Here is a 20999-nt window from a genome sequence, read left to right on the forward strand (position 1 = left end):
CACTCCAATGGTAAGAAAATACACTTATATATATACACATGGCTAATTAAATAAATATTGCTTACTAATATTGCATCCGTTTCCTCAGCTCACAGCTCATTATTCTTAAGAGAACTAGAACAGCTCCGCAAGGTTTTAAAAATATCTTGTACTAAGCTGTAGGTCAAATCAATCATTCCGACTTGTTGCATTGGTAGGCTACTCACGATTGAGCTACTTCTTTTCCAGGACCAGTGTTTGGACCAACAGCACCTGCTCCACAAACAATGTGTGTCCAGCCTTCAAAATCCTGTGACCTGGCCAGTGGAGAAGTGACACTAACGCAGAGCCAACCCCAGTCTCAAGCACTATTCTGGTCGCCCCCCTCTCAAGAATGTGTGCAGCGCTATCACCTGCAAGGTCAATGTGGTGATGCTGCTTTCTATACCCACCCACAATACAGGCAACGACATACTACTCAACCCTCCCTATGGTGCTCTTCGGGGGAACCTCCCCATCCTCTGACACATCTACTGTCAGACGACGTATGCCCACTTATGGTGTCGATGGTAGTGGCTGGAATTCCAGTGGTGCCAACGGCAAACGGGGCAATGGGTAGAGTTTTGGCTGCCGCTCACCGGTTCATACGATTTGAGCATGTGGGGCGTCACATCAAAAACAGTCCCTCTCGGGAACCTGCCAGACCTGCTGCTCACTTTTCTGGATATCAACACTGCGGGAGCGGTCACAGTGAAATAAAATGGTTTTAAATATTTTTGAAACGTTCATCTTTTATTTGAATCTAAATGTTTATTCATTGACATTACTGTTGTGACTAAAGTTTGTTTACCTAGGATTCATTGTCCTCCTCCGTTTTTGTTTCAGAACGGTTGTAATTTTCAGAACACCATATGAATGATGGCGGTGATGTTTCTGTACACTCATGAGTTTAAGTGTTATGACCATAATGTAGATTCGTGAGGAGGAGCTTGTATGTAAAGAGTACTATTCAAATTAAGTTGAAACTCTTTGATTTAGTTGTTCCAGAATTGGAGGGGAAAAAATGAAGTGAATTAGGTTGAACACGAAACCCATGTTAGCTGGCTAATGTTAGGTAGCTTTCTGTGGTGCACTTGGTTTGGGTAAGTCGACCACCTTGATCATTCAGCTAACGAACAGCTAATACACTTTGAACACCTACTTTAATTTGCCTCTTTTATGAAAGCCGGCTCACCACTTAGGTGTTAAGTTACTGATATGGTCACTTTAAAAGACGAAGACGACTTTCGCTTGTGCTTTTGCTACTATTTCTCCTGATGCCTTTGCAGATTGACACAGGTATGGAGGCGGAGGTCCGATTGGAGGTCACCCACTGCGTAAGAACTGTGACATTATCACGGGAAACTGGAACGGTCCTTGATGCGCTGCGCAAGCTGTCAGGTTACCTGGATGACAGTTGCAGTGACAGGGCGGAGTTCTGCCGTGTTTTTTACACACCGCTACTGCAGGGATTGGTGAAGGGGCTCAATTCTGACTGGTTCCATAAAATGCCAGCGTCTCAGCGGACTGAACTGTGGGATAGCTTTTTCCTGTGTGGTCCTACTGATCAAGCTTTGCTGACACTTCTGGATGCCATTACCTCAAGCGAGTAAGTTTTGCAAGTCACATACATTTTTGCATTAACAGTGTTTGTGTTTGCCCTTATTAGGGCCAAAGAGGTTGTACACCACTGAATGTTAAGTGCTTCTCCGAGATTCATAGATCAACATAGTATGATTGTGTGCCTCAGGCCCAGCGCAGGTCTTGAGCATCTGGTGTACGTGCTGGAGCAGTTTCTGAGCACAGGGCGCATAGAGGTCCTGCTGTGGTCGCGGTGTGAAGGAGGAGGAGTGGTGGACTCACTACAGGTCACAGAGGTGCTTCTGAACAGGCTGGTGGGGCTCCCATCACTCACGGCCAACAAACTCCAAACAAAAACACCTCCTGCATTCCTGCCAGAGCAGTACTGCTCCCTCCTGGCCAACACTATCCTCAGTATACTGGAGAAAACCTGCAAGGCCCTGAGAGGTAACTAGCCCCTCATATACTGCAGGCATTCTATAACTCTGCGCATAGCATGCATGCTTTAGGATGTTATGCTTTGTTATACTTTAGTCTGTTATTAGTTCCTCAACTCGACACAGACTGAAGTGTCTCTGTTTGTGTCTGTGCAGGCGGGCAGGACTGCTCTTTGGGTTTTGTGGGTCAGATGCTGGGAAAGGCATGTGCTCAGGGGCATACTGGTGAGTTTTGTTGTTGTTAATCTTTTGGGTGTTCTGTGTATCTGTATTCAGATGTAAAGATCACACAAAATAGTTTATTTCCCAGTTGATCTGCTTACAGATAAACTGTTGCACTAAGTTTTGTGATGTGGTGTGTCAACTGTGACGATTGTGTTTGTGTGTGCACGTGTGTGTGGCTGTCTGTCTCTGTGTGTGTCTATGAGCAGCACTGCTCTTCAGGACGCTGGCCCCCTGTCTGAGTGCTCACACGCTCTCCGATGTTCTGTGGCGGCGAGTGAGTGTCAAGCTGTTGGAGAATGTTCCAGATCGCTGGATGGAAGCCGTGGTTACAGGACTTGTACAAGCAGTCAATGGGTGGGTGTCTGCGTCTTTGTATGCATGTGTTTGTCTTTGTCTCTGCGTGAGCTTAACATCTGTCATTTTGTTATCTATGACAGCCCTGAGACTTTGTCCAGGATTATGGGAAATGTAGTGTTAAAGAATCCGAAGGCACAGTTTGTCATCACTCACAAACTCCTGCTGCTGCAGTACCATCATAAGGTAGGTAGTAAGATGTACTGTATAAATGTAGTGAAGTAGTCCTATTCAGCCTTACTTATGTAATGCACTCTATATAATTATCATATCTCTCTTTCTCTCTCTCTTTCCCTTCTTTCCTTTCTTTCCTTCTTTCAGGATTGTGTGTTGAGGACTTTGCTAGGTTATTTGGCTCAGTGTGATGAGCGCCGACCACTTCTTGCTCAGGTATCTAATGCATGCGAGTGTATATCCGTGTCATTCACCGTCTTGCCCCTAGTGCGCCTCCTAATGCTCATCATGCAAGCATGTGTTTGTGTGCAGGTGCTGCGGGCCGTGTGTCAGGCGTGGAGCAACAGCAGTGCAGTCAAGCACACTACAGTCGAGCAGCAGCTGTACGTGAGCAAGGCTCTCCTATTGTGTTTGAGCCTGTCGAAACCTCAGGAGATAGAGCAGCAACAACAAGGTAACACACACAATCACGCACACACACACACACACACACATACACACACACACACATACGCACACACACGTGATGCACATATGTAGTGGCAGTGTCAGACTCGTGCTGTGAGTGTGTATGTCTATGTCTGTGTTCAGTGCTTCGGCAGTGCATGTTGAGTGGTATGCAGTGTCATCTGGACAGCAGTGTGCTGCGCGTACGCAAGATCGGCATGGTGGTGGGCGAGTGCATCAGTCAACACATGGACACACCCACCGCACGCCTCTCCTTTCAGGTAACTCCCACAAGCACACACATGCACCTTTCATCTGAAATGGTCACAGATTGGGAAATTAGTTAACCAGGCAGTGTGCCACTGATATCAGTCAATGCTGTGTCTGATTAGTTGTGCTAGTAGTGCTATTGTTAAAGATCATTAAACAATATTAACAGTAATCGCAAGTCAATTCAGTGATTATCAGGCCATGGCCATGACTCATACCTAAACGCAATATTTTGCAAACAGTGGTATCTGTGGCACTATTTGGTTCCCATGAATTGATGAAACAGTTTTACTGAGACTGATTGAGCCTGACAATCACAATGGCAGTTGGCAGGTCGTATGTGGAGATGGCCTCACCTGTTATAGGGACCAGTAACCCATGAGCCTTTGGGGGTTTAGACTGTGCTATGTGTCTATATGTAGATCAGGAGTCTGAAGTGTTTGTGTATATCTCTGGTGGCAGTTTGAACATGATGACGAGACCAGAGCTCTCCTGGAAATACTGCAACCAGCAGAAATAAAGCCAGAATCAGCACACAGGTAATGACTCACTGAACACATTCCATACACATTCCATACATAACCCCACATAACACTTATTGCTCATGGAGAATCAGCAAAGACACACTATAAACCATACAACATTGGGTTAGGTTATTGGTTTAACTGTACACACTGGTGGTCACTGCCATGCTTTTGTAGTCCTGAGCCAGAAGTAAAGAGTGAAGAGGTGAAGAGTCCCTCACCTCCGGGCCACAGTAACCCTTCAGATGCAGCCTCCCAGCCGGCTGCACAGCCAGACTCTGACCTGGACAGGTAAGGCGCTGGGGATGCATTAAACAAACCCATTTCAAGGCCTTTCAGTTTCCTCTATACTGTTAGGTTTATTTTTACCTAAGTTATTCTCGATTTCCCTTTAGTCTCAGCAACAGACTGGAGAACAGTCTATTCCTTAAAAGGAAAGAAATCTTTTAAGCATCAATGGTCTAATTTAGGTGTTTCTGCACTCAAATATAGTGGGTGGAGAATAGATGTGTGATTGTATGCTATCTAACCCTAGGAAGTAAATGTGTCTACTTCTGTCAGCTCAATGACATATCTGTAAAGATTATTGAAAGAAGTCATTGTTACAGATATCCATCTCTCTCTCTTCAGTGATGATGAGCTGACTCCTTATGACATGTCAGCTGATGAGGTGCAAACGAAGTGTGCTCTGCCATACTATCTTCGTGACTGCCTGGACGGTGAGCTCACTTTATGATTACTTTGACCATTTATGTACTTGTTTGGACAGCAAGCTAGTTTTGTGTCATTGTCTCAGACATGATTTAAGGATGTGTGTGCATTTGTTTGCAGGTTTACTGACCTCTGAGGACCCAGACCGTGTGTGTGCGTGTTTACAGGCTGCTGATGGGCTCTTGAGAAGGCACATAAGCACTACAAAAGAGGTCAGATTTAAAGACGAACCTCACTATGTGTGTAGTGTGTGAATAGATCAAAAACAAATTAGTGGATGACCAAAAACAATACATATTCTTTGATCCTGCTTTGTACTAATGTTTTCTACCTATTTGAAATGTACAGGCTAATCTATTGGACGTGCTTTGATTACAAAATAGATGATGTAGACTGGCTTATGACGGTGGAATATGAAGAGTGTGGGTGTTTTTGTCATTCCTGTAGGTCAGTGTGGAGTTCAGTAAGGTACTCCTGCACATGGAAGACAAGTACAACACCCCCAGCTTCCTCTTTCATCGCCAGAGAGCCATGGTGGCTCTCGCTGTCACTGACCCTATACCTGTAAGATGGCTCCCACAACACATGCTTCAGTCTCATGCATGTCCTCTTAAAGTGATGGATATTTGTTGAACCTCTCTCTTTCCCTCTATGTCTGTAGGTGTCAGAGTACCTGACCACAGAGTTCTACTCTCTTAATTACAACCTGCGCCAACGACTGGATATGCTCGAGGTCAGATGATCACCACTATTAGGCAGCCTGTGTCTAAAGCAATTGTAAATCAGTTGCACGTTAGTATGTGTTTTATATTGTGCATGAACACAAGGTGCTCTGTAGGTGTGTACAGTCAATCATCTTGAAAAGACTTGAAAAACATCCACTGAATCAAATAAATAAACCTATTTCTTTTAATAGGTGTTTGCTCTCGCCGCTCAGGAGTTGTCTCAGCCAATCACTAACAAGAGCGAGGGCAACTCTCTTGTTTCTTTTGTGAGTCCACTTGAGCCGAGTAATGACCTGAAGCACTGGAGGCAGGTGGTGGAGGAGCGCATCAGAAGTAAAACCAGACGCTTCAGCAAGGTAACGTGTGTGTGTGTGTGTGTGTGTGTGTGTGTGTGTGTGTGTGTGTGTGTGTGTGTGTGTGTGTGTGTGTGTGTGTGTGTGTGTGTGCGCCTGTGTGTGTGCGTTTCTTTCTATCTCTGCGTGTATGTCATTATTGTGTTTGTCATTCATCCATTTTGTGTTTTGTACAGGGCCTATCTCAACCACCTCCTAAAGCGACCCCAAACCTCTATGCTCCTGTAGCTGGTTACTTCTTCTTTCCATTGCTCAGAAACTATGACAGGTTTGTATGAATGGGAGTGGGAGTGAGAGAGACATCATTGTGTGGATGAATTATTATTTAAAACATTTTGATTAAGTCCATTAGTGAAATAAGAGGCGATCTTCCTGCTGATGTTTTCACTTTACTTGAATATCTGAGAGAGGATTTAAAACACATTTTGGATTTAAAACATTATTTTTAGAAATAGTTGTCATATCCATGGCTCAAACCTGGGTATACTATAGACACACTGTGGTAAAATTATGATGTACAGTAAAGACTTGAGGCTTCAGAGATAGAAGTAATCATGAAAATGTTATTCTACTGGTTTTACCAGAGGCATCTCATTCTTGATCTCTTTTTAAGTGTGCCCAAGGTGTTTTAATGTTGATAATTGTGATGGCTAAGATTACCGGTTACCATTATTAAGTTGTCTTCTCTCTCAAGTTTAACATGCTTTGTTGAAGCATTTAAGCTGTTCAGTCACACTGTACTTTTTGTGCTCGCAGGCCACAGGCGACCTTTGACCTGCTGGGGAGCGACCACCTGGTGCTTGGACAGCTGTTGAGCACTCTGGGACTGCTTATGCATCTAGCCATTCACGCACCGGTGTGTACACACATGCACTTACACACATGCACTCTCACACATGCACTTACACACACATGCACTCTCAACTTGTTCACAACAAACACATCTCTTCCTCACCCAAAGTGGTTGAACATTTCTCTTTTTGTTCTGGTGTGTGTAGGTGGCCACTCAGATGGGGAAGGCCCTGCTGGACTTTGTGTGGGCATTGCGTTTCCACATTGACCAGTGAGTAGTTGGTTGAGATGCCTAATGATACAATTGTTTCATTTTGTTTTGTTTTGTTTTGTCTAATACTGTTTCTGTCTCTCGTTCTCTTCGAGGTCTGTGAGGCGGGGTGTGTTGATGTGTGTGTGTGCTGTGTTCTTGACCATGCCAAGTCAGAGTCTCCTACAAGAACTCAGTGATGATCTGGTGGATACAAGAGCTTGGCTAGCAGGTATTCACAAGTAGATACATAGGCAAGTTAGAAATACACATGAGATCATGTATTTTATTAATGTGATTATTCCATACTGTGTTTGTTTGCGTTTATAGAGGTGGCAGAGACGGATGTAGACGCTGATTGTCGGAGCTTGGCTGTGCAGTGCCTAGTACTACAGGAGAGGAGCCTGAAGAAGGAACTACACCCAGAAACACAAACATAATGATGAAGAGATTATTGACTCTGATACAGGCATAACATAACAGAGATGTCCCATTTTTAGGGACCTCAGTGGTTGCATGGCTTCATGGGAAAACGTGATATGTCCACATTGTCAAGAGTATTTACTGGAGGAATACAATGTGGAAAAAGAAATAAAAAGGCCTTTTTCAAGAATAAACAAAAGCTCTCTCTGTTTTCACAATATCTTTTTTCTGCAGAAACACAATTATAGTTCTCTCCATACTAGACAGGACAGTCATAAAAAAAAACTGTTCTGGCATTGCTTATGGTAAGGCAGGACTCACCAAGCACAATCTATTAAGTATCGCTCAGGGTGACAATGATGACACATTTCCTTTAATCAAGCTACTTTAATTTACAGTAGACCTGGAGATGTCCACTACAGTGGAAGGTAAAAAAAAAAAAAAGAATGCTGTAATGTTCAGTTTATGTCTCAGCAGTTTAATTAGCAGCAGTAAGCAAAGCTGACTTAAGGTAACATAAGTTAATTGCCACTAAATTAGATATACCGTAAAATGTAGAAAGAAATGTATGCAAATGTGTTAACCTGTCTGGAAACATAGAGATACTGACATCCATGCCTCCTTTTAAGTAGTGTAAGTACAGTACATTGTTCGAGTCTAAATGTGTCAACACTGAGATGAAACATCTCCAGGCGCAGTTAGCGAATGCAACTGGTGGAAGAACTGGAACGTGTGTCCAGGAAGGTAGAGCTATTTGATAAATCGTAAGGTCAACATTGTTTCCAAACGCGTTATTCAAGCCAAGTGTGGACGAAAAGCAACTCGGATCATATTCGTAAACTTTCGTAACTCCGCCCTTCGTGCGAGCCTGGATGACTCGGTTGTCTGGGTTACTGTAAACGACGCTTCATAGTACAGCCGTGCGAAAACAACCTCAACAGTGTTTGCTACTAAACTATCAAGATACCGTGTCTATTCATATGCAGGGTATACTACGGACAGTTTTGTCAAAGCAACGGCTACGAAGGTTTTTCAGGTATTTTTCAATTTTACAACATAAAGTAATCGAATACTAACTCCATACAACGGCACACGAGCAATACTTATTTCACCAGGCCTTGCAGACTGATGTGGATTAGCTAGACATCTGCTAGTTTGCTATGCTAACGTTACATTGCTTGCTAGCTTGCTGAAAATCACTGCTGCATGCGAATGTTTTATTCTAGTTACTGGCTGGCCAACAGTCTAGGTCATTAGATATGATATCTCTGATTTTATTCGAGTAGAAGTTAAATTTGTCTGGTGGGTTGAGTTTAGCGATAGCATACCTGCTCGTAATCTTAGCTGTGAGTCTCCTCATGAGCTTTGTGGACAGTAAAACAGTAAAACAAATTGGTATGTCAAACATGTACCTTATGTTAAGATGGATAATTAATGTTGGTTTGAAAATAATTTCATCCCACCCATATGTTGCATTCAAAATGGGTTGTACACAGTTGACTATCCACATAACAGTTTCTCAATTAATGTTACAGTTAGTCCATAAATTACACTCGTTCTACCTGCCTATTTGTTCTAGAAACTGAAAAGGTAGATCATGGCTACACTGAGCTCAGTATTACATTGACCTGTTGCTCCATGCTAACGTTACCAGGCATCGGGCTAGCCATCTGATAGCTATTTCGAAAAACATTCCTTGGTCGCCGTTAGATGGCTAATTTTCTGACTGCTCTCATAAACTAGCATAACCAAGTAGCCTTATTTTGACTGAAGGAAACGCCTGGTTATGACAGTTAGGCTAACTGTTACATATACTGAATAGTAGCCTACTAATATAGTTGTTCAGTCGTTAACAACTCAATCTTATAACTTAGAGATGGCAGTGTATTTTGACCACCGGATCGAGGCTCCGGAGAACAGTGGGACACCTTTCCTCATAGCTTGGCACTCTACTCAACCCGTGCTCGCGGTAGGATCCATTAGTCCAGACACCGGAGGCAGCGTCGACGTCTACCAACAGCATGTAAGTTAAGAATAACTAGCCCATAATGGCATATCATGTCAGTTACAATTAAGTTACTGTTTGAGATCTATATCTGGCTATTGACAGCTATACTGTGTGTGTTTCTGTGAAGGGTGAGCATGCAGAGCTGTGTAGAATTGAGCGAAGCTGCAGCCCAACTGTGCTGCACTGGCATCCCAGTAAGCCTGTGCTGTGTGTGGGATGGGAGACTGGAGAGGTGGCGCTGCTCACACACCCCACAGGAGAAACTATACCTCTGCCACAGAACACACACACTGCATGCATCACACTGCTGGAGTGGAGCCACAGTGGAGGAAGACTGGTCACAGGTGATCAGGTCAGTAAACACACACACACACACACACATTGAAGACAGTCACCTCTAACTTCATTGTGTAGACTATTAAAACATGACAGGTATGCAAGGGAAGCTTTTGATTCACTTCAACTACACTTCTACTTGAAACAGTCAATGGCAACACAATTCTTTGTGTGTGTGTGTGTGTGTGTGTGTGTGTGTGTGTGTGTGTGTGTGTGTGTGTGTGTGTGTTGTCTATATGTAGGCTGGAGTGCTGGCTCTATGGAAGGTAGATGCCAGAGGCAGATTTCAGGGGACTCATGTTGTGAAGCATGAGTATGGCAAGCCTCTCACATGCTGCATCTACAGACCCACTGCTCCCACAGAGTGAGTTCACAGACATCATTTACATTCATGTGCTTAATTAAGACATTGAATATAAGCTGTTCTAACAGTATTCTTATAATTAATTATCACAACCTCCAATATGATTCCAAATTGTCACTAACGTTGTTATTGTTGTACATCGGTGATCGTTTGAAACCTTGTACATCTGTGCTTATTGCTGGATCCAGATTATAAATCAGACCCTGAACTCCTTGCTCCGTTTATGTGGGATAGTGATTCTATTTGTTTGTGTGTGTGTGTGTGTGTGTGTGTGTGTGTGTGTGTGTGTGGTGTGTAGAGATGTGGCTCTGCTGGCCCGTGCAGCAGTCAGTGGTGATGAGAATGCTCTAGACATGTTTAACTGGAAGAAGGCAGGGAAAGGACCTCCGCGACAGGACACACTTCAACTATACTGCAGTACAGCTGATGGTAAGTGTGCCACTCTATTGACTTGTTTCTGTATCGTTTTCGTGAGCTGAGATAGTAAACAATGTTCTTCTTTTTTTTAAATCTAACCATATGCCTTGTGGGTATGTGTTTGTGTGTTTGAAGGCTCTGTTTACAGTGTTGATGAACGTGGACGCAGTGTGTGCATGCTAACAGTAGAGGGTGCCGTGCAAAAGCTGGTGTACGTAGAGCAGAAGACAGTGCTGGCTGTAGTCACAGACACCCTCATGCTCGCACAGTTCAGTCTCATGCCAGATGGTGGCGCTCATGAGCTAAGCAAGGTGAGCATCCACTAGAATCCCACTTACTGTGATCCAGTGAGTGAACTAGATGTTCTAATCAGATTCAGGTGCCCGGGAACAAAACTGACCACAGAGGTCATCAGCTGAGCCACTGATCAAGATGGTCAAAAATGTGGTCAAAATATTGTGCCTACTGGATGAGGGTGTGTGGATACTCAGAACTGTTGTTTTTGTGGAATGTACCTCACATTACTGATCAATTCTCCCTCAACATACTCATCTCAGGGTACACTATACTAACTGTGTTTCCATCCAATTTTTTTAAAGGAAGTTTGACTATTCGAAGTGGAAACGCTTGAAATTCACATGAAATCTTCTCAGTCAAATAAGAAACGTATTTGCTGAAAGGGGGGGGATTAACTCCAGATTTGCATAGGGTATAATGCCACTAAGGCTGATGGATGCTAAACCTCTCTCACATGCACGCACACACCCACACACAAACAAACAGATATGCATACACAAGCTCAGCATGACTTACTCCAGCACGTCTCTTTTGCACATACACACACACACACACACACACACACACACAGTCATCCACATTTAGTACTGAAATTTAGAGTTCCATATCAGCCATGATTAAAACATCTATGCACACACCATATCTCTGTTATTTCATTCAGAAATATAAACACAAAATACACAATGTTTATTCACATCAAATTGCATTTGCTGAGAATTTATTACGTGTTTTCGTTAAAGTTGCCCTGACAACCTCAAGTTTTGAACCTACAGCTGTTAACAACTCCTCCCTTTATTAGGAGAGCATCCAATTTTGATTTGCATAATACAGTGGATGGAACTGTGTACAGACCTTCCTTTAGTTGAATTTTCATGAATGTGCTTTAAAGTAGGCGAATGAGTTGGATGGAAACCTAGCTATTTATGAACCGGTCAGATGCCTGTACTTCATACCTATCAATGTTGATTAGCCAAATGCTGTTAGCTAGCAGAGGAGTATCTACTCATTTGTATTTGATACGTCCCCTTTAAACGTCACACCAGTCAGTGTTGACCAGTAAATTACGTTGTGTGTGTGGTGGCTTGTGTGTGTGTGTGTGTGTGTGTGCAGGTGAAGCTGAGTGGAAGGACTGGTCAGAATATGGACATCTTGTGGACAGAGAGTGGCCTGCTGATCACAGCTGCAGGGGAAGCCCTCATCAGGTGAGGTCTCCCCCCACAGCCTCTCTCTTCTGACCTACAGATCCTCTGTGTTATGACCACAATGTGATGAATTGTGTCTAAGACTACTTTACTCTCAGTTGGAGCACTTGTGTGTTTGTGTGTCCATGGTTTGGTTTCCTTATATGTAATGTATATGTAATGCATTACAGGCTATGGGATTTGGAGAAGGATGATAATTATATTCTGTCTTTGGAGGAGAACTTGGGTTTTGAGAAAGGAGAACTGTTGAACTGTGTGTCGTACTGCCCAGCTAAAGGTACAAAAGCAACACAAGCACAGATATTCTGATAGGCACGCTGACATCAGATTCATCAGATGTTTATACCTGTCTGATTTTATCATCATTCATCAGAAATCCTTGCTGCTGGGACCAGTAAGGGCCGCGTTGCTCTCTGGCGGATGGTCACCGCGGCTAATTCCAAAGGAGACTCGACAACTCAGTGGAAACTACAGACTCCTACAGAAGTGGAGGGGAACATTCATCAGCTGCAGGTACTGATTTGACATGATGTAGAACTACACGGTAACCCACATCTGGCACAACTGAAGAACTTATATGCAGGGGAACCGCTGTGATTGGCTCTATTCCATCTATTTGGGCACGGGTACTCTTGGAAGTCATCAGATTAATGAGCTCACCTCAGTTAACATCAGCTACTGGATGTTCTTGTTCCTTAGCTGCAGGCACACCTTACTTTAGTATGCTTTAGCTAAAGCTACAGTTATCAGTATATTAGGTGTTACCTTAGCCACAGGTACACAAATCCAAAGTTACAAAACTTACAAAAACTTACACAAAGTTTAGGTTCCACACTCAAACTAAATAATGGCCTCCTCTCTCATTCCTCTGTCTGTTTTCGTCTCCCGGTTTTCTTCTCCCCCAATCCCCCTAATCCCCTTCATATTTCTTCCCCCCCTCTCTCTTTCTCTCCGTCTCAGTGGGGCTCCAGTCTGTGGTTGCTGGCAGTGTGCACTGGCACCTCAGTGCAAATCCTGTCTGAGCAGCTCATGTGTTCCCACTTCAGCCAGCAGGTGGCAGCAGTGCAGCTCACGCCCAACACCATCAGTCTGGCGTATTTCAGCACGGACACGTTCCTCACGCTCCGCACAGATACACATGTTCGGGCAGTGCAGGTTGCCAAGGTAAATCAGTCACAACATCATCAGATGATTATAGTAACTTTTAAACTTGTAGCCTTTAAGTATTGTATCAAGGTAATAATATGGTTACATTTTAAACCTATATGAACTTGCTGATATTGATTAATTGACTGTGTAGTTGCATTATACCTGATTGTTGATTGAGAAAGAGGGAAAGTTGCTGCTGCTCATCTAGTTGCCTCTTTTTATTGGTTTAGCCCAGGGGTACTCAATTAGAACCCCAAAAGGTCCACTCGCCAAATTTCCATTCAGTCCATGGTCCGGTACAGTGGCGGTCAAAATCCAAAAACATAACTCCAACAAAAACGTTCAAACTATGCACAAAAGGTGATGTGGTCTGGCTTTATTTGTGTGAAAGGTGACATCTTTTTTGTGCTTTAAACTTAGGCATAAAAGGTGTGAAGGCCAGGCGGAGGCACTGATGTAGTGTTCATTAGTGAGTGTGCTCCTGTTTTGTTTTTCACCATATTCATGGTTGAAAAGGCAGACTCACAACAGTATGTTGAGGTATGCACACTCTTGTTGTGTGGCTGATCTAACTATTACAATGCATGTTGCTTGGTATGATGATTGCAGATGGTTTCTGGACCTTACCTCAGAGTTCTGGGGGTAATTTTATTCGAAGTGTGCATGCTTTGTTTCATAGAGACGTTTCACGTTACCACTTTTGACAAGGGCAACCGTCTCGTTGCAGATTAAACACATCGGTTTTGTGCTCTCCACAGGCAGCACAAATGCATACTTGTCAGTCCACTCTTTCTTAAATTCGCGATTTTTGGAATGAACTTTTAGTTTTTTGTCGGGATTAGAGCACGCCATAATTTTCGTTTGCTGAGTAACAGATACCGTTCACAAATCGATCTGCCTGCGTTGTTGGCATTGACACACACGACCTGCGTGACCCACAGAGCTCGCGGCCAACATTGAGTGAGTGAGTTGTCATAGTGATGTTGTTATTACAGCTCCTGATTGGACCTCTGGATTGGACACGGAAGATAGAAACCACATCGAGTAGGAAACAAATATATAGCGCGAAATCATGCACCAATAAAAACTTGCTTGGATCATGATTCAGTTAGAATGTTGATTTTGGCTTCGGTCCAAATTTGATTGCGTCTGGGTCCGGATCCGGACCGGGGTCCGCCTATTGAGTAGGTTATAGGTTTAGCCTATAGCATGATGGTTAAGAATAAGAGTTTGTAGTGTCTACAGAATATTGAATATCCCAATAAGCCGTATGTTAATCCTTAGAAACCGACCCTGTTTGTACTGGGTCACTTCTTTTGCCTTTGGTTTAGATAGATCTGATGAAGTCCAGTGAACATATATCCTTTCAAGCTGCATATGTTGCCTATACTCCTCACAGACAAAATGATGAGACCTTAAATTATGACTGCACAAAGTTTGTTGTGCAGAGTCTGTTGTAAAACCCTAAATGTTTGCTTGTAGATAACTGTGCAGATGTTTTTTATATATCATTTTAGATTATAATCTCCTCTCATTTAGTTCAGAAGTCTTAAAGTGACATCCAAACTTGGTTGGTGTGTTTGAAATCTCTATCTAATTCCTACAGGACTGTGTAACTGTTTGGAATGGGAAATATGTGATGGTGTATGAGCCTGCGGGACCAGCTCTACGCAACACAGGTAACACATTCTGTGAACAGCTCTACGCAACACAGGTAACACATTCTGTGAACAGCTCTACGCAACACAGGTAACACATTCTGAGTACACGCTCATCATTAAACCACAGTGACATTAAAATACAATCATGTCTGTGTATAATTACAGATATAAGGTATTTGGACTTTGTCCTGAATGGAAAAAAAGATGATTCACAGTCAGATTCACATGTCATAACTCCACCTTCAGTAAACACACAACACAAAGCATCATTATGAATGCGCTGAAAAGACAACTGAATAAACAATCTTACCAAAGACTACATGTAATTCTGCCAGATCAGGAGGGATGAACGAAAAGCACATTGATGCATCCCAAGCTGTCCTCTCCTCTCTCAGGTTCGTTCCCGTGTGAGTCTCCAGCTCTGGCCATTCATGAGGAGAACATCTACACAGTGGAGCCCAACCGGGTGCAGGTCCGCACTCCACAGGTGAGACAGACAGGCAAACACATCCACGAATACACACGCATACACACATACACACACATCATCACATACACACACACATCCACACACATCCACACATACACACATACACACATACACACACATACACACATACACACACATCCACACATACACACGCATACACACATAAACACACATCATCACATCCACACACCATCACATCCACACACATACACACACATACCCACCGCATACACACACATACATACACACACAGCACTGTCTCTTTGTTTTCCTCTGGTCTCTCCATGGTGTGATAAATGTTTGCATATGTCGCAGGGTACAGTGAAGCAGTTGTTGACGTTCTCTGAAGCAGAGGGGAACCCAGTGTTGCTCAGTGTGTGCAAATCCTACCTGGCTGTGGGCACAGACACGGCTCATGTTAGAGTGTTCGACCTGACACGAAGGTACGCATGCACATCATATTCACGTGTGGGTTGCAAACAGTATTTACAACATACATAACACAGTAACACAATGACGTATGGTGATGTGTAGTAATATGATGAGGATTTGTGTGTGTGTGTGTGTGTGTGTGTGTGTGTGTGTGTGTGTGTGTGTGTGTGTGTGTGTGTGTGTGTGTGTGTGTGTGTGTGTGTGTGTGTGTGTCTTCAGGGAAGCAAAGCCAATGTGTAATGCTAAAGGTCTGAAGGAATTGATCCCTAACCTGGGAGCCTTGTGCTCAGTTAAATGCAACGCAAGTGGAAACCAAGTTAGCCTCTTGGTCACTCAGGTCAGTGCGCACACAGACTCCTTCACATTCACACGTGTTGGGCAGATAGAAATATGTTATTGTGTGTCAGTAGACACTGAAGGAACACTGATTGTGTAACTCCGTATGTGTGTGTGCAGGGGAATGGCAGACCAGATCACAAAGTGTATTTCTATGACGTGGAGATGGACACGATTACACATTTTGACTTCTTCACTGGGAGGCCTCCCAGTGGCCTCTCCCAGACAGAGGATAGTGAGAGGTATGCGCTAGAGGATCGTCTGCACATTACATTGCCTACCTTTTGCATGTACAGTCACAGGAATAATCTCAAATGAGACTTGGTTTTTATTACAACTCTGTTGGAGGTTCACAGTTAAACTGTTGTAAAAGTTGCGCATTTCAGTCCTGTAGCAGATTATAAACAGCGTGTGTGTGTGTGTGTGTGTGTGTGTGTGTGTGTGTGTGTGTGTGTGTGTGTGTGTGTGTGTGTGTGTGTGTGTGTGTGTCAGGAATCAGTGTGTGGAGGCTGACCTGAGCGGACGCTGCCCCATCTCTCAGTTCTGGGATGAAACTGAGCCACGTCTGTTTGTCTGTGAGGCTGCACCTGTGAACTCTGACCTCCACCAAGACAGCCAATCACAAAAGGTACACTATGCCAATTCAAATCAGGGGGTCAGAATTTGGAGGGTTAGTTTCAGCCAGTTAGCATCCAAATTGTCTGCCGACATCTTTAGAAATGTCGGACCATGGGCACCATGTCTATGAAAAGCCAATTACAGTTAGCAACACATAACACATGACAACAGACTCTAAGAAATAGTGTGTCGTCTATGCGGATTGGCGGTTGTTGAAAACTGCCATTGCTGACAGTCACAAAGCCATTTGGGAACGCGCATAGTCTTCAAGCGGCGCAAGGTTATATCTGTGGTTAGCTGGTATGGGAACATTTTGCACGACAAAAAACTATAAGTAGCCTCATTAAAGTGTAAGACGTTTTGGAGGGTTTTCTTCATTAGCATTTATAACCATATCACCTACGTATATATTACTCAACTTGACACCACGACATAATGATGTTTTTCTTTATTGTTTCCCATATAGCCTATGATTATATATTTATATTTATATATATGGTTAATATAATAGTATGGGCCAAAAGGTATTAGCCTCGGCACAAATCTCAGCAGCTAGTCTTCTTTATCTCCATCATGACATAAGGAATGTTGTCAACATGCACATGTGAGGAGACTCGTGCCCTACACTGACGTTGTGCATGAACTCGCAGTTTTCATGGCAGGAGCATCCGCATAGAGAACATACTCATGTGGCCATCTGGAATGTGGCACCTCATTGGCTTTTCCTGGGCTAAAGTAACTAGCATAGCCTTGGCCATTGAGATCCTCTCTTGCTATTTGAATTGGCTGATTTAAGGTTCTCCTCTCTCTTATAGGCTGATTGTCTGGTAGTTACATTCTTTGTGACACAGGAGCATGGCCTCCTATTGCAAGAATCTGCCCCTAAACCAGCTGGTCTGCAAGCGCTACTTGCCCTGGATGCACCCTACTACTACTACGCGTGTAAGGTAAGAGGGACTTATGTGTCCTGAAAGTAAAGAGTGATTTAAAGCAGTGTTCTACTACTAGACTGCCAAAACAAGGAGGTTTTGCAGTTTTAAAAGAGACATGCATATACTCTATAACCTCCTACAATACTCCATGTTTGGGAAGAGGAATTTATTTCTGCCACACAGGTGAAGCATAATCGTAAAGCAATGGACCGCTGCTACCCAGATAAGCTAGGGCTTAGCCATTCTAGGAGAGAAAGCTCCACTGCTATGCTGCACTGCCTGCAAGGTCCAGATGAATATGCATCCCCACTACTGCTCCAGCTGTTAGATATGTCTCTGCTTTCTCCGTTTCATTAGGAGGTTTTTCATTTTTATTTTTCTGTTATTTACACGTCTGCAAAACAAGACTCTTTCTTTTCTTTTTCATTTTAGTTTTTTTTCTCATCACATGCTGTTACTCTTTCTTCTATGTTCTGCCATCTCTCTCTCTCTCTCTCTCTCTCTCTTCCTCCCTCTCTTCCTCCCTCACACACGCATTCATTGTGCTACTGCAGCTCTTGTTTCGGAGGGGTGGGCTTTTCCTCCCTGTTGTGAGTATGAGGCCAGCCTCACTTCTCCGCCAGCTTACCCTGCTCCCTCCCTCCCTCCCTCCCTCCCTCCCTCTCCTCCTCCCCAATAGTCTCCCTTGTCTCCTCTTATTTAAGTGACAATGTTCACAAAACCACATCAGCACAGGCCTCACTGAAAGTGGCACAGTACAACAAGCACAAACAGCACAACCAGCAAGTATCATCACCATCCTCTGTCTCAAACATTGCTCATTACAAATCAAATCAAATGCATACCAGAATCGACACAGACCTGTTCCAATACTACTGTTCGTACTACACTCTGTAATCCCTGTCTTCACTCTTTAAGACCTCTCCCCTTTCCTTTTGTAGAAGTTCTTAAGAGGTTCTCCTACGTACTTGTTTTAGAACAGTTTTTAAAAAGGAAACTTGTACCAAATAGCATTCCATTTTCATGTACCTCACAATGTACACAATGTTGAAATGTAAGCAAATTTGAAATGTAGTCTGTCCTGAGGAAAACAGAGTGTAGATGATGGGTGCTAGTTCACATAGTAGACCAAAGGTTTCTAAGTTCCCTCCATCCCTGTCCCCTAGCCTGGAGAGGGCTCTGTAGCGGAGGAGCCCAGCGCGGCCCCTCAGATGGTGGTGCGCCGCGCCCTACGAGACTTCACCGGTCTGGAGAACTGTGACAAACCCACCAGAGACGCACTGCTCAACTTCAGCTTCTACCTCACCATTTCAGACATGGACGAGGCCTTCAAAGCTATCAAACTCATCAAAAGGTAGGCATGCAGACACACACACACACACACACACACACACACACACACACACACACACACACACACACACACACACACACACACACACACACACACACACACACATACACATATATCACGAGTACTGTATTGTATTAAATCGAATGGAATTTTAAATAGAGTTGTCGAATAATACTGACTGATATGTGGCTATTACGTCAGGGCATGAGACCAGATTAAGAGGGAAAAGTTAAACATGAATCAGAATATGACTTCTTTTTGATCAACTTTTTCCTTTCTTGTTGTGGTCAAAGCCGGGCTTTTACATGTCAGTGTTCACAGCTTTTTGATATTAATTGTTGGACTAAGTTGTCATGGACATCCTTAATGGACATCCTGAAATGTTTAAAAGACAATGCACGTACACACACACACACACACACTCACACACGCACAGATGCACAGATGCACAGATGCACAGATGCACAGGATGTGTCGTGTCTGTGCCCAGTGTATTGTGAAGGCAAAGAGAGACGTGCTAGCTGGCATGATTGCCTTGGCCTGTCTGTCTTACTGTACTGTACTCCACACCCCTCCCATTGACATACACTGATGGTGGTAATAGTTTGGAGGAAGGCGGGTAGTCAGTTTTATCGACTGGTATTGTTAACCACGGGCCCAGAGGGTCACCGGTTTGTTCTGATATCTTTGGATATTAATATTGCATTTCATTAAGCTCTTAATCTACATTTTCATGTATGGCTTTCGTATCATAGAGGACAAGGTGGTTGGTGGTGCTTGGTAGTTCCTTACTGTTGTTGAAGGTGTGTGTGTGTGTGTGTGTGTGTCAGTGTGTGTACTTACTGGCAGGATAAATTTAGGGGTGAAGGGATGTGCTTTTATAAACACACAGAGCGTCACACATACATCCTCTCACAGTGCTATTGGTCATGCACTGAAATAGGTCAGGGAGGGGATGTGTGTGTGTGTGTGTGTGTGTGTGTGTGTGTGTGTGTGTGTGTCTGTGTGTCTGTGTGTCTGTGTGTCTGTGTGTCTGTGTGTGTGTGTGTCTGTGTGTCTGTGTGTCTGTGTGTGTGTGTGTGTGCCACAGTGCCACAGTGAGAGAGACACTGATGTGGACATGAGGGAGAGAGTTACATCATTAATAAGTGTGTCTTTGCGTCAGATGCCCTGGCACACATGTGGATGAGCACGTACCAGCTGCATTGTTTCACGCACGCACACACACACACACACACACACACACACACACACACACACACACACACACACACACACATTCCCAGTTCCAGTGGAGCAGAGAGATTCATATCCGAGATCACACTCTCTGGAAGCAGTGATGACAGCTTCAGGACAGGCTCCCATTCCCCTTGGTCATGCGCACACACACACATTCGTACACACTAGTAGACTTTGGGAGTGTATTGGCTGATGGTTCTTCTCATTGGTGTATGGTATTGGCGGTCAGCGTTGCGAAATAAGCCATTTAAAAGCCATTTAATGGCCATTTAATACATTTTCACCCGCACAACACAAGTGCACACTGTGTGTTAATATTTCAGGTTTTTTGTGTCATTACCATGGATGTGAATGTGTGTGCGTCTTCAGCCCAGAGTCATTTCCTGTAATTCAGACTGTCCTTGACACACACTCACTCACTCGCTCTCGCGCACACACACACACACACAAGCAGTCACCGGCCATTCAGCTACAGGGGTTTGACATCTGAAATGCACAGCGACATTCTTGTTTGTGCACCATATCCTTTGACCATGTTTCTGTTTGTTTGAAATGCTACATTAGGAACAATGGTCAGTCGTGATCAACTGCAGCCCTGTCATGTAGTTGGAGAAAATTTGAATCAAACCAACAAAAGGTGGTGTGCAAGTGTGAGAATAAAAAAATAAAAAAGACCTATTTCATAAATAATTAAAGTTAAACTATTTTCTCATACACTTTTGTGCACCAAACGTAGTTTCCAATAAAAATGCTTTGTGTCATATTTGATGTGCTTTATGGCATACTAAGAATTATTGTCAAGGTATATCATATACCTTGACAATAATTAAACTTAGTATGCCATAAAGCACATCAAATAAGAGTTAGTTATTCTTTTGAC

General features: G+C 43.6%; 2 protein-coding genes across 3 annotated transcripts in view; both read left to right on the top strand.

Annotated features, from left to right (window-relative positions):
- Positions 1-864: 864 nt before the first annotated feature.
- Positions 865-7459, top strand: telo2 (TEL2, telomere maintenance 2, homolog (S. cerevisiae)). Its single transcript, XM_012831066.3, has 21 exons — positions 865-1121; positions 1308-1627; positions 1769-2046; positions 2193-2261; positions 2468-2615; positions 2699-2801; positions 2937-3005; positions 3102-3243; positions 3381-3517; positions 3969-4045; positions 4208-4321; positions 4661-4749; positions 4862-4953; positions 5189-5305; positions 5403-5474; positions 5658-5822; positions 5996-6087; positions 6576-6675; positions 6818-6882; positions 6978-7093; positions 7192-7459. The coding sequence occupies exons 2-21, from the start codon at positions 1320-1322 to the stop codon at positions 7299-7301; spliced, it is 2463 nt and encodes an 820-aa protein (XP_012686520.2). The 5' UTR covers positions 865-1121; positions 1308-1319; the 3' UTR covers positions 7302-7459.
- A 419-nt stretch (positions 7460-7878) lies between these two features.
- The window catches only part of ift140 (intraflagellar transport 140 homolog (Chlamydomonas)), a 30305-nt gene continuing 17184 nt past the window's right edge, over positions 7879-20999 (top strand). Inside the window, exons 1-19 of one of the 2 annotated variants that reach the window (XM_031560668.2) lie at positions 7879-8320; positions 9159-9307; positions 9420-9644; positions 9871-9992; positions 10291-10421; positions 10545-10720; positions 11817-11908; positions 12079-12185; positions 12282-12421; positions 12869-13072; positions 14664-14736; positions 15114-15205; positions 15524-15651; positions 15860-15977; positions 16097-16218; positions 16469-16604; positions 17410-17541; positions 18081-18116; positions 18693-18880. In XM_031560668.2, the coding sequence (XP_031416528.1) occupies positions 9161-9307; positions 9420-9644; positions 9871-9992; positions 10291-10421; positions 10545-10720; positions 11817-11908; positions 12079-12185; positions 12282-12421; positions 12869-13072; positions 14664-14736; positions 15114-15205; positions 15524-15651; positions 15860-15977; positions 16097-16218; positions 16469-16604; positions 17410-17541; positions 18081-18116; positions 18693-18880 (2369 nt within the window). In that variant the 5' untranslated portion in view covers positions 7879-8320; positions 9159-9160. The remainder of the gene's footprint in view (positions 8321-9158; positions 9308-9419; positions 9645-9870; positions 9993-10290; positions 10422-10544; positions 10721-11816; positions 11909-12078; positions 12186-12281; positions 12422-12868; positions 13073-14663; positions 14737-15113; positions 15206-15523; positions 15652-15859; positions 15978-16096; positions 16219-16468; positions 16605-17409; positions 17542-18080; positions 18117-18692; positions 18881-20999) is intronic. The other variant, XM_031560669.2, reaches the window with a different exon arrangement.

This window comes from Clupea harengus, chromosome 23, assembly GCF_900700415.2.
Source record: "Clupea harengus chromosome 23, Ch_v2.0.2, whole genome shotgun sequence".
NCBI lineage: Eukaryota > Metazoa > Chordata > Actinopteri > Clupeiformes > Clupeidae > Clupea > Clupea harengus.

Bases quoted from the DNA above. Each gene is read 5' to 3' on its own strand.
- telo2 (XM_012831066.3), top strand. From the start codon at position 1,320: ATGGAGGCGGAGGTCCGATTGGAGGTCACCCACTGCGTAAGAACTGTG. The intron at 3,518-3,968 runs GTAACTCCCACA...CTCTGGTGGCAG, and splicing joins CCGCACGCCTCTCCTTTCAG to TTTGAACATGATGACGAGAC. The intron at 7,094-7,191 runs GTATTCACAAGT...TTGCGTTTATAG, and splicing joins TACAAGAGCTTGGCTAGCAG to AGGTGGCAGAGACGGATGTA.